Below are 12,405 nucleotides of genomic sequence, written 5' to 3'. Positions count from 1 at the left end.
AATTTGTAAGTACAACCCACACCGATTATCCCTAAAACTAAATTTCCGGCTAACTTCTCGGCAGCCGGAACTTTTTTTTATTTTGAACTTTTGACATGCCTAAACTTTAGTAAGTAAATAGTAAGTATTTGTAAGCATAATTCCCAAATTTGTAAGTCAACATTTACTCGATTATCCCAAAAAGATTGCCAGCCGGAACATTTTTAAATTTTAAAGTTTTTTTTTTTTAAATATTTAGTTGGTAATTAGTAAGTATTTGTAAGTCATCAACCGAAACTTTTAAGGGTGTACTTTTAAAGTTGTATCTAACAAAAATTATTAAAATCATAATAAAATTATATATATTTGGATAAAACATTATGATAAATAGATAGCTAGTGTTTAACAAAATAATTTTTTTATAACAACAAAATAAATATATATTTATAAATAAATATTGATTTGGTTCTTTCAAAAGGTCTTTATTTTGTTTGTATTGCTCATCATGTTTTGACAACTTTAACATACCTTCAATTTCTTTTAAATGTTTACATATAAATTTGTCCGTACGAATTGGCAGTTTTTCATTGTGGAATGATCTATTTTTTAAATCATTAAAATAGCTTTCCACACTAGCAGATGATGCAGTTAACTGTGAGACATTAAAATGTTTGTCATTATAGCTGACTACAAAGGATAAGTTCTTAAGAATGTAATAAATGACTTGGTAAATGAAGGTAAAAAATGATAATTATTATTCTCATAAATGAAATCACTACATGTTGTTACATACTTATCTTCTGCGATCTGTTTTAAGTTTAATATCCATGTATGTAAGTAACCTTCAACATTTTCCTCGTTTTCAAGACCTTCTGCTATTAAACTATCATCTTCGTATTCTATAACTATTTCATTCATTCCTGCAATTGCTTTTTTTAAATACATTTTCGCATTTTCGCTTTCACTAGGGCTATTACGATCATTGTTGGTAAATCCTTCGTATTCACTATTAGATGTTATTAATACATTTTGAATAATTGCTTCAGCGTTTTCAATTGTTGTACACCAATCTGGATATGACCTTGAGATAAAACCTTTTTACATTGGCTTTCGATTCTTTAAAATACAGTTACTGGCGAATTTCATTACATGTCCATAATCCACCCGAATAAATGTTTTTAAAGTTATAGCTGACTGCATAGTTATGATTGAAAACGCTTTATCCATGTATGATTTTAAATTTACTTCTCCTGCTATTGACCTTGCTATACCACCTAATAATGCTAATGAATGATCACAAATGACAATTTTTGGAGTTTTGGCACTTGTCATCCAATTTGATAACCAATAATTAATTTGATTAATATTATGGCATTCTGATAACATTTGTGTGACAGGTAATTGTCCACAAGGTAAACCAGTTTGTATGACTCCTTGGTATAAGAAAATATGACTTGAAACATTATTGTAAGATCTCTCGATTGTTTTACATAACGTCCCTGTGGTATCAATTATTAATATTCTGTTATTTTCTTTCTGGATATAGTGGTTGTAAACTATAGTTTGTGCCGGAGTCCAGTAAAAAACATGAAATGGATCAAGTCCGATTTTATGAATACTTGTGTTATATTCTTCCTCATACTTTAAACATTGCAGCGATTCTAAAACATTTTTTCCTGAAGATATATTTTTAAACTGTGTCTTCTCTTTATACTCTTGACGACTCTTGCGTAATATGTCTAGGGAATAAAGTGTTCGAGTATTTTGATTTTGAGTAATAAAATCTCTCCTCCAATTTACTGCCATTTTGCCATCGCATATTTTTTTGGACACTTCCTCTCTTACTGTTCCTGACAAAGGCCGTTTAGATATATATGTATGATTTTTTTCATTAACCTTACTCAGCGTATAATACAATTTTACATTTTCGTTTTCTTTAGGAGATTGCATACAACGTAAATTATTAGTAGCTTTACATTCTTTGCAATAACCTTGGCATCCAAAGTAGTTATTAGAACTCATAGGGTTTAGTGAGTGCCTTTTGAACATTAAAATACAATTATTTTCCAATTTTGGTAAAATATATTCAAACATTTTATGCGTCCAGCCGGTTTTCAATGATAACTTATCAGTAGAAAGCATTGATAGCCAAGAGTGATAATTTATTTCGAAAATATTTTCATATTTTAGATTATCAATAGGTTCATCAGAAATGCATGTATCATTTGAAGTGGAATCCTCATTATCTGAATAGGCTTCCTCATTAATGCCTAAAACCTCGTGGCAGTTATATCTATTGCATTTTATAATTGTATATAAAGCACTTGGTTTAATTTTGTTACCGAAATGGTTACATATTCTTTCCCATAATGAATCGGTACTTTTTCCTAATGCATTTAATGTATCCGTTTTAAATATACGCAGAACTTCAAACAAATCATTTTTGTCATAATTACATTTTCTTCCGACCATCTGAAATAAATATTCAAAGGTGGGCAACATGAAAATAATTAACTGTGCAAGTTAAGTTAAATTAATTAAATTGTCTTCAGTTAAAAATTAGAAGTCAATAAAAAAAAAAATTAATTTAAAACCCGTCAATGGTGACGTGGTGAGAGATTATCTCACGACAATATTATTTTGGTCACTACTGTTTCTTATATCGTTTTATTATCTAGTAGTTATGCTATACCTTATCAGATATGTTTAATCTAAATATAGATGGGTATTAATCAACATTTTAATTGATTATCTACTATCAGTATCCGTCCAACGCGTAAGAGAAAATCTCTTTACGCGACCAAACAAGTCATTTTTTTTTGTGAAGTTTTTACTATGCATAATAACATATCTACTTTACTTTATGAAGATAAAGTTTACAGTCAGGGATAAATACAAAATGATGATCTAGAAAGCAATGATGAATCTATTGAAAATGGAAGTGAGTCTGAAATGTCTTGTTGTATCGATTCTAGTAGAACCTTCCTGACGTGAAATCGGTAGCAAAAAATACTGAAACTATAATTTACTCTTGGGAACTTTTATCCCCAACGATTGTTTACAAGAAATTACTATTTGTACCAATATATATTTGCCAAAAATTCATGATAATTATCAAAGAGACAAAGATGTTTTAGATACTGATGTAGATGAAATTCAAGCACTTTACGGTCTCTTTTATATTGGTGGTATTTTGCGAAGTAACCACATAAATCTTTCCAACTTGTAGGCAAACGATGGATTAGCTCCAGACATTGTTCGTGCTGTGATGTCTGAAAGAAGTTTTTACCTTTTACTTCAAGCTTTACGATTTGATAACATACCCAATCGAAATGAACGAAAAAAAATTGACAATTTGGCACCAATTAGAACGGTGTTTGATGAATTCGTAAATTGTTTACATCATTTTATATACCAGGAGAATATTGTACAATCGACGGAACGTTAGAGGGCTTCCGGGGAAAATGTAAATTTCGTTACTACATAGTTAACAAAACTAATAAATATGGAATAAAGATTTTTTTTAAAGATTGTTTTGGTACATTCGCGTGTATATTATACAGTAAATATGGAAATTTACCGAAGCAAAGAATCTGTTTGACCATTTTTACAAAACAATAGTAGAGCTATTGTTGTCAAACATATAATAAAACCAACTGCTAAAACAGGCCGTAATATTATTATTGATAATTGGTTCACTTCAATCCTTTTAGCGGTCGAATTTCTAAAAAGACTATAAAACTACTATGGTAGGTATACACTGAAAAAAAATAAACGGGAGATACCGTTATATTTTTAGATACAAAACACCGACAAATATTCAGTACAAAATTTGGATTTGAAGATAATAACTGTCTTTTATTGTCATATGTTCCAAAAAAAAAGAAAAAAAATGTATGATGCTATCAACAATGCATACATAATGTGACATTGATCAGAGCTCAGGAGATAAAAAATTACCAAAAATCACTCAATTTTATAATATGTCAAAAGGAGGTGTAGATAAAAGGCGAATACTTAGTTTCAAGAAACAACCCGAGATGTATGTAACCTAACTGACAGTATTTTTTTCTTTACTCAACATTGTTGGAATAAACATCCAAATAATTTACTAATCAAACACTAATATTGTTATTCCATGACGCACATTTTTAAAACAATTAGAGCAAGAACTCTGCAACTCTTTGGTTCGACGACAAATGACATGTATTATTATTATAGTTAATTTGCGCAACATATTTAAAACATTCTACAACGATATACTATCCCTGCATTTGTTATTGCAAATTCAAAAATAAAACATTTAATTTCTTTATTTTTTTGTAATAACAATAATAATGTTAATTTTCGGCTGGTCAAAATGTAATTTGTAATGTATTTTGTATGAAAGAAAATATAAATATTGAGATATATATATAGTTTATAAGTGCTTATAACAGAATAGTTAAGACAAATTACATAATAAATGTGTTTTGGTAATTTAAAACACAATATTTGACATACTAAAAAAGGTGAGAGAATCCCTCACCACGTCACCAAAGAAGTACCTACATATAAAAGATGCGACCAACAACGGGTTAAGTCATAAATTGTCCTAGTGGAACTCGGTATAATATCATATTCTATTTAATATTTTTTCTTTAAAAAATTGACAGTGATTTTCCGGTTCTTAAAATAAATGATATATGATCAGAGTCATCTTTAGTTTTTTAAAGGCTCTTGGGCATACAGAGGTATATTTAAAAGAAGAATGCCAATGAAAATATAATATTATCTTAATTATTTTGAAATTCAAACACTAACGTACTTAGAAAATAATACATTTTTTTACTACTCATTATTACTATATCATTGTTACTTCATATACTTCTATGAATAATATTATTTTTTGAATCATAAAATTAATATAATTAATATTAGGTAACAAAAAAAATTTAAGTCAACTCGCAATAATTTTTTGTATTGTGTATATGGAAATTTTGCAAGTTATAAATCATCTTACATACTATCACGCTAATTAAAACATGAATATAATATCGTGTCCACATACAATAAGTAGAAATTTATCATTTATTAATATTAAAAATTAATTCATCTTTGTTATATCACAAAAAAGTATTCCCAATGATATATACTTTGATGAACATAATCATCCGTAGTGTTTTTCCCACTGATACCATTAAAGAGGAAAGTGTATTTTTCACTGGTGGAGTTTCCATGAACCCTATATTTTATTTGTTTTTTTCCAAGTAGAGTTTATAATTACAATAGATTCATGTGCAGGAGTTTATATGTGCCCCTTTTAAAATATTTACTTAAACGAAACGCTACGAAAGAACACGCTTAAAAAATTCGGTTGGTGACTTACAAATACTTACTAATTAACAACTAAATATTAGGTAAATAAAAGCTTTAAAATTCGAAAATAGTCCGGCTTGCAAAAATTTGGTTAGATACAACTTTAAAAGTACACCCTTAAAAGTTTCGGTTGATGACTTACAAATACTTACTAATTACCAACTAAATATTTAAAAAAAAAAAAACTTTAAAATTTAAAAATGTTCCGGCTGGCAATCTTTTTGGGATAATCGAGTAAGTGTTGACTTACAAATTTGGGAATTATGCTTACAAATACTTAATAATTACTTACTAAAGTTTAGGCATGCCAAAAGTTCAAAATAAAAAAAAGTTCCGGCTGCCGAGAAGATAGCCGGAAATTTAGTTTTAGGGATAATCGGTGTGGGTTGTACTTACAAATTCTGAATTTATGCTTACTAATACTTACTAATGACTTACTAATTATGTACCAAATTTTCGCTTTGGCGGCCAACTTTGCACGGCCAACTTCACGGACCTGAAAATATGACATCTCTAAGACCATTTTGTCCTACTAGATGGACGTTACGATATACTTCTCTGTGCTCTGTTATGGATAACTACGATGAGCTATTGACATTTTTGTCAGATTTTTCAAAAACTGAACACAATGATGCAGGTTCAAAGGCAAATGAATTTTTCAAACAATTAAAAACTGCAGATACTTTTATAATGCTTAAAATAGTGATAAGTATTTTTAAACACATGGAGATTACAAATACAGTATTGCAAAGTAAATCATTAAATTTTAAACTTTCTGTTCAAATTTTGAATACTTTAGAAGATACTATTTCAAATTTAAGAGATACATTTCACATTTTATGGAAATCTGCAAAGAATGAATGGTCAGATTTAAAATTAGATGCACCAAAGGAATCTAGAAAACGAAAAAAACCTCAAAAATATGAAGACGAAGTAACAAAGTCCTTTGAATTTTCACCTGAAAGTAAATATAATCAAATATATAAAGAAATCATTGATCATATACTTTCTGGATTACAACTAAGATTTAACTCTGAAATTCGATCATTCTTATGTAATGTGGAAATGTTTTTAATTGATTCAAAAATATCACCCGAAATAATATGTACATTTTACAAGGATGATATAAATATTGATAAACTAAAACTTCATAGAGATATGTTTCATGATATAATTAAAGGCCAAGGATTAATTGTTTTATCATTCGCAGATATATTAAATATTTTTAAAAATAAATCGTATTTAGTCATTCATTTAACAGATCTCAGGAAATGCATACAATTGATATTAACAGTACCAGTTACTACATGTACTACCGAACTATCTTTTTCTATGTTGAGGAGGTTAAAAACTTATACCAGAAGTACCATGACGCAGACCAGGTTAAATGATCTAAATTCATTATTAAAAAAAAATTATGGCACTTCTAAATTGCCATAACATAGTAGTAGAATCTTTAGACCTAAGCAAAATAGGAAATATGTTCATAAATAAGTGCATGACAAGAAGAAATACTTTTAAATTGAAAAAAATATAATTTTAGATTGTAAAATTATCATCATAAAATGTAATGTATTGTAATTAAGTTAGAAAATAAATTGTATTTTCATAATTTCATGTAATTTTTATTTTTATTTTCATTTATCTGAAGCCAATAAAGAGAATTGGAATAATATTCATGAACAATAGTATAAATATTTTATTTGCCTCCGTGCTAAAATATAAAAGTCGGCGCCTATGATACCAATCTTATTTTTACCAAGTGCTTGTTGACAACCGAAAAATCATTTAATTTTAATAAAGACTCAATTTCGGGAGGCCATCCATTTCGTTATCAGTGGTTAAATGACAATTTTTTTTTCATTTCCGCAAAACTTAAAGGAGTTTTATGCCGTTATTGCGTATTATTCAAACCTTACTTAAATTGAGGAGTGCAAGGTCATTTTATGGTAAGAGAATGTTAAAGAAAGTACAAAAATTTTCACAACTGTAATTTACAAATATAGAATCTCTTATGTATAGTGCATTACATTTTTAAAACCATTTTTAATATTTATGATTTATTTAATTTAATTATAATAAAAAAAATGTTGTAGTATGGTAACTGGGGCCCTTCCAAATAAAATCCTGCCTGGGCCCTTTAGAACCAAGCTGACCCAGTCTGTAAAAAAAACATCTTAAATCTAAATGGCATTGTGAGTCAACAAATGAAGCAAATGATTTTTGTAAAATTGTAGAAAATAAAAACAAAAGTATTTTGCAATTATTGAGTAAAAAAAAATGTAGTCTAATCATAAAACATTTATTCCATTCATAAAAACCATAGTTCTTTGTTGTGTAAAAAATCATTCCTCTCAGAGGAAATACAGACGATAATGATATCTTCAAAAGTTAATTGTAATTTAGAGTATATGCTGGATATATGACACTAAATTACCACCTACAGAGTTCTCCAGCAAATGCCACTTATATTTCTTATCAGGTGCAGAATGAAATTTTAAATATATGCAATGATATAATCAGACATTAAAAAGAGTTTTTTTTTTTTCTATAACTACTATAAGACTTTTATGGCATATCTGGCACAAGGCAATTATCATTAGAATTAAAGTTCGTGCACAAAATATCAACAAATGAATTTTGTGTTAGAGAAGAATTTTTAGGGTTCGTACCACTAAAACAGTTAAGTTCGGAAAAATTCCATCTCTTCTCAGATTTGGATATGATTTAACTAAAATGGTTGGTCAAGCATACGATGGCTGTTCTACAATAGCCGAAAAAAAGTGGAGTTAGAAAACAAATTCAAGATAAATACCCAATTGCAAATTTTTTTCACTGTGGTTCACACAAGTTGAATCTAGTAATTAATGATTTGAGTGATGTTTCAGAAATTCTTAATACAGTTGAAACAATAAAAGATATAGGAATAAACTTTTTTTTGAGAAAATCTACTCAGAAGAATTCCACAAGAACACATTCCAAATATTCATCTTTTTTGTGAAACACGTTGAACCACCAAATATAAAAGCATTAGAGTATTTAATGAAAATATAAATGTAGTATTAGAAGCACTATAAAAGTTGTCCAAAGGTGGTGATGTAAATTATAAAATAAAACAACGTGTATTTCAGCTATTTAACTCTTGTATCAATTCCACTTTTTTGGTTTGCTTATTTATTATGGCCGAATATTCTTCCATGCTTGAATAAGTTGCCAGTGTGCTCCAAGGAGTTAACCAAAACTTGATGACCATCAAAAATCAAATTATCAAGCTCACAAAACTATTTGAACAACATTGAGAATCTGCAGATACTACCTTTAGAGTTCTCTGGAAAAACATACAAAAAGCTTAAGTGAATCCGAAATTCAATTAACTATGCCAAAGATTACTAAGAAATAAATTCATAGAGCAAATGTACCAGTCGATTGTGCTCAAAATTATTACTATTTTTATTCGATATCTCGATTTATTATTATCATCTATCAAACAGCGTTTTTCCGAAGAAAACGTAGTGTCTTAGTCATTATTGCAATCATCACCGGAATACTTGATGAACGACAATATACATCACTCATTAGAAATATAACTGTTTTTTAGATAATTTTTTAACGGAATCTAAGGTTTGGTATAGCTATTATAAAGCACAAATAGATATTGAATATTCTAAGTATATTTTGGATACATTGAAGGGTCATTCAGTTAATTACGAAGGGTGAAAACCTAGTTATGATCAACAATGACAGATAAGATACTTAATTCTTTATGCATGCTACACGTACATAATGATTTCATGAAGAATTTAATAAGTGATACTTTTTACGAGATTAAATCTAAATTTAAGTCTCTGCCAACGAGCATGGGTAAATCGTGATTGCTATACTTTTCGAGCTGCTCGAACATTCCTTAGGACTGTGCGTCATTAGATTTAAGACGAAACATTTTTTCAAATGGTGTATTCGGAGATATGTAAACTGACACAAGTACAATTCGTCTACAATTGATTGTCGTCTAGTTCGAACAAATGTCGCTGATATCGTCGTGAGATGTCGCAATTCGCTTCACGTTCATATTTTCTCGATTAAACTTGAACAAATTGTGCTCGATCGATTATAATATATCGGGAAAACTCATATTTTTGTTTATGCATATAGCGACACTGCCCGAATGAATCGTATTTCGTTTGAAATGCAAAACCGTAGGTTCGTACGACTTCACCATTAACCTTAAATATATCTAAACCTCATTTACACAGATTATATATGTATAGTACTCTGTGGGGTTACATGAATAGATTAATAAAAACGTATCTATGTTCGACCATTTAGTTTCAATTTACAAAATTGTTCTATTGATTTGCAATTTGGTCTTGCAAACATTACATACACAATCATACCGTATTCGCGAGCTGATCATGGACTCCTCAAAACTGCTAGAATTAACGTAAGTCTTTAATTTAACTTTATTTTAAATATTTTTAGCGTTGTGCATTTTATCTAGATGATTTATCTAGATACAAACATTTATCTTTTTAAAAAAATTGGTTATCTAAGACAAATTATCTAAATAATTTTAAATAATAAATTTTTTGTGATAATCGGTGCCGTATTTAAGGAGTGATTCGGGGAGGTAATAGACCCTGAAATATTTAACGGGGCAGCAATATTTTTACGGTGATTCTAAATAAAACCAAATCGAATTTTTACATAGGTACATAAGTAATAATAATTGTTAAGTGTAAACATATACTGTCATAAAATGTCAATCTCTAACTGGAAAAATTTTATACTCTTGTTATGCTCAACTTTTACATTATTTGTTATCGTCTAATTTTTTAGTAACGAGTCATGACGGATCGACGCGATCCTGATTGAACGATAACAAATATTTGAGAATTATAGCAACATATACGATAAGACATTCTATGCTAAACCTTAGTCCCTTCAAACCCCTCCAATTTCCGCCTATGTGCAAATCATTGATTAATTTTAATTGATGTTGTGTAGGTACACAAATTAATGAGAGTTATTAATTTAAAAAAAAATTGATAAAGATTAAATTCATAAATTATGATATTTTACAAAAATATTATAAGTCAGCGGTTCTCAAACTTTTTTTTCCGCGGTGTCTTTTTTTGGACTCAATTTAGCTACGGTGCCCTGCTGTGAATAACATGAAAGACAGGACAAAAAAAAAATACTCATTGACAACTAATTTTATTAATTTTATTAAAATTTAACTTAATTATAAATTAATGAATTTTTAAACTTAACAATTAAATAAATAAAATTATTGTTATCATTATTATAATTATTACATGAAAATATTATAAGGTTAAATTGAGAATGTCCGAATATACAATAGAAAATATTTCATTATTTGCTGTAAAGTTTGTACGAAAACAATAAGGGGAAAAAAATCTAAACATTTTAAACTATTTGTTATGAACCGTAGACCACGGTGCCTTTAGAAAGTGCTCGCGGTGCCCCTAGGGCATCACGGTGCACAGTTTGGGAACCGCTGTTATAAGTCATTATATTGTTCTATAATAAAATAATGTGTTAGTTTAATAGTTATTTTTATCGGATATCGTTGATGTCGGAATTTCGGAGAAAAATAAAGCTACACTATATTACTAAATCGACTATATTTAAATAATCCTAGGCTGTTGCTGTGAAAATCTGTTTTTATTATATTTATGTTATAATTAATATTTAGTGGACATCCATTGATATTTTTTCAAAATAGACTAATTAATAAAAGCGAAAAAATTGTCTAAAAATTCAAATGGATGTAGGTATATATGTCTATATATTTAATATTTAGATTATTTAGATTAGATGTTTTGGAAGGGATGATATAAATTCTTCACCCATTGTAGGGGCGGAAAGTGTTTGGTTCCTATAGCCGTAAAAAATATAAATCCTCTTTTAATAATTAATTAATATATATTGATTATTTTTGGAGATACACGTTTGTCACAGTTATATATTCGTGGAACAATGTATATTAGAATAAATATATATACAAGACATAAAAATAGAAGAAATATAAATATCACGAATGAAATTTAGTTTTAATGAATATAAGTATGCTATGTATATTATACACATTAATATTTTATATTTTTGATTAAATATTTTATTTGCTTTACTTTTCACAATTTTACTAAACAAATTTTTATGAAATTTTAATATATATATTATGTTCACAGATTATTTGAACCATTGACCACTATTAATAATGATTCCTATGACAATTATCAGTTATATTCACAAATAAAAGAAATTGTGGGAGCCATTTTTGAGTTTGATAATATACTATTCTTAACTAAATGGAAAAATTCTAAAGATATCAGAGTGGTTGAATCAAGAGTTATGAATAGAATATTCCCACAAATGGTCATCAATTATTATGAACAAATTTTGTTTAAAACCTGAATTCAAGAAGATTTATTTTTGAATTGTTACTGCAATGAAATAACATATTTATATTTATTTACAATGATATCCATATCAATTTTTTTTTTTAATTGTATATATTTAATTTTCATTATATTTTTTAAAATTATTTAAATAATTAAATTAAAGTAATTAAAAATAATAAATAATAATAAATAATTAAAACTAAGCATAATTTATATATATATATATAAAAATTACTTGAGTAGTATTTAATATTTATTAAGTATACATTTTGAAAATAAGATAATTGGCTTATGACAGACAAAAATCTATGATTAGATTAATTATGTATTTATTATTAGTTAAAGTAAATTATTAGCTTGTAATAAAATTTACTTATAATAAGTACTTATTTTACTTAAGTTAAATAATTTTTATTTTTTTTAAATGTAGATTTATGTATAATATATGCAGTGTACATTCAATCTTGCTCTGGGGGGGGGGGGGTATTTAACAAAAATAATCGTTATCTTTTTTTTTTGTTGCACAGATAAATAAGATAAATAAATGCTATAGATATTATTTTATACAACTTTTTTACCAATTTACAGTTTACTTTTACATTACAGTAAATTAATAGCTATTGGAATATAAAAATAGCATAGT

The 12,405-nt window shown here is 27.6% G+C and overlaps 1 protein-coding gene across 1 annotated transcript; it reads left to right on the top strand.

Annotated features, from left to right (window-relative positions):
- Nucleotides 1-9,673: 9,673 nt before the first annotated feature.
- On the top strand, nucleotides 9,674-11,792 carry LOC112689795. The gene is made up of 2 exons (XM_025563647.1): nucleotides 9,674-9,778; nucleotides 11,550-11,792. The coding sequence occupies exons 1-2, from the start codon at nucleotides 9,750-9,752 to the stop codon at nucleotides 11,773-11,775; spliced, it is 255 nt and encodes an 84-aa protein (XP_025419432.1). The 5' UTR covers nucleotides 9,674-9,749; the 3' UTR covers nucleotides 11,776-11,792.
- The last annotated feature ends 613 nt before the right edge of the window (nucleotides 11,793-12,405 follow it).

Source organism: Sipha flava, unplaced genomic scaffold, assembly GCF_003268045.1.
Source record: "Sipha flava isolate LNK unplaced genomic scaffold, YSA_version1 46_pilon_pilon, whole genome shotgun sequence".
Taxonomy (NCBI): domain Eukaryota; kingdom Metazoa; phylum Arthropoda; class Insecta; order Hemiptera; family Aphididae; genus Sipha; species Sipha flava.
Note: the sequence above shows the minus strand (reverse complement) of the source record. Positions and strands in the feature narration are given on the sequence as shown.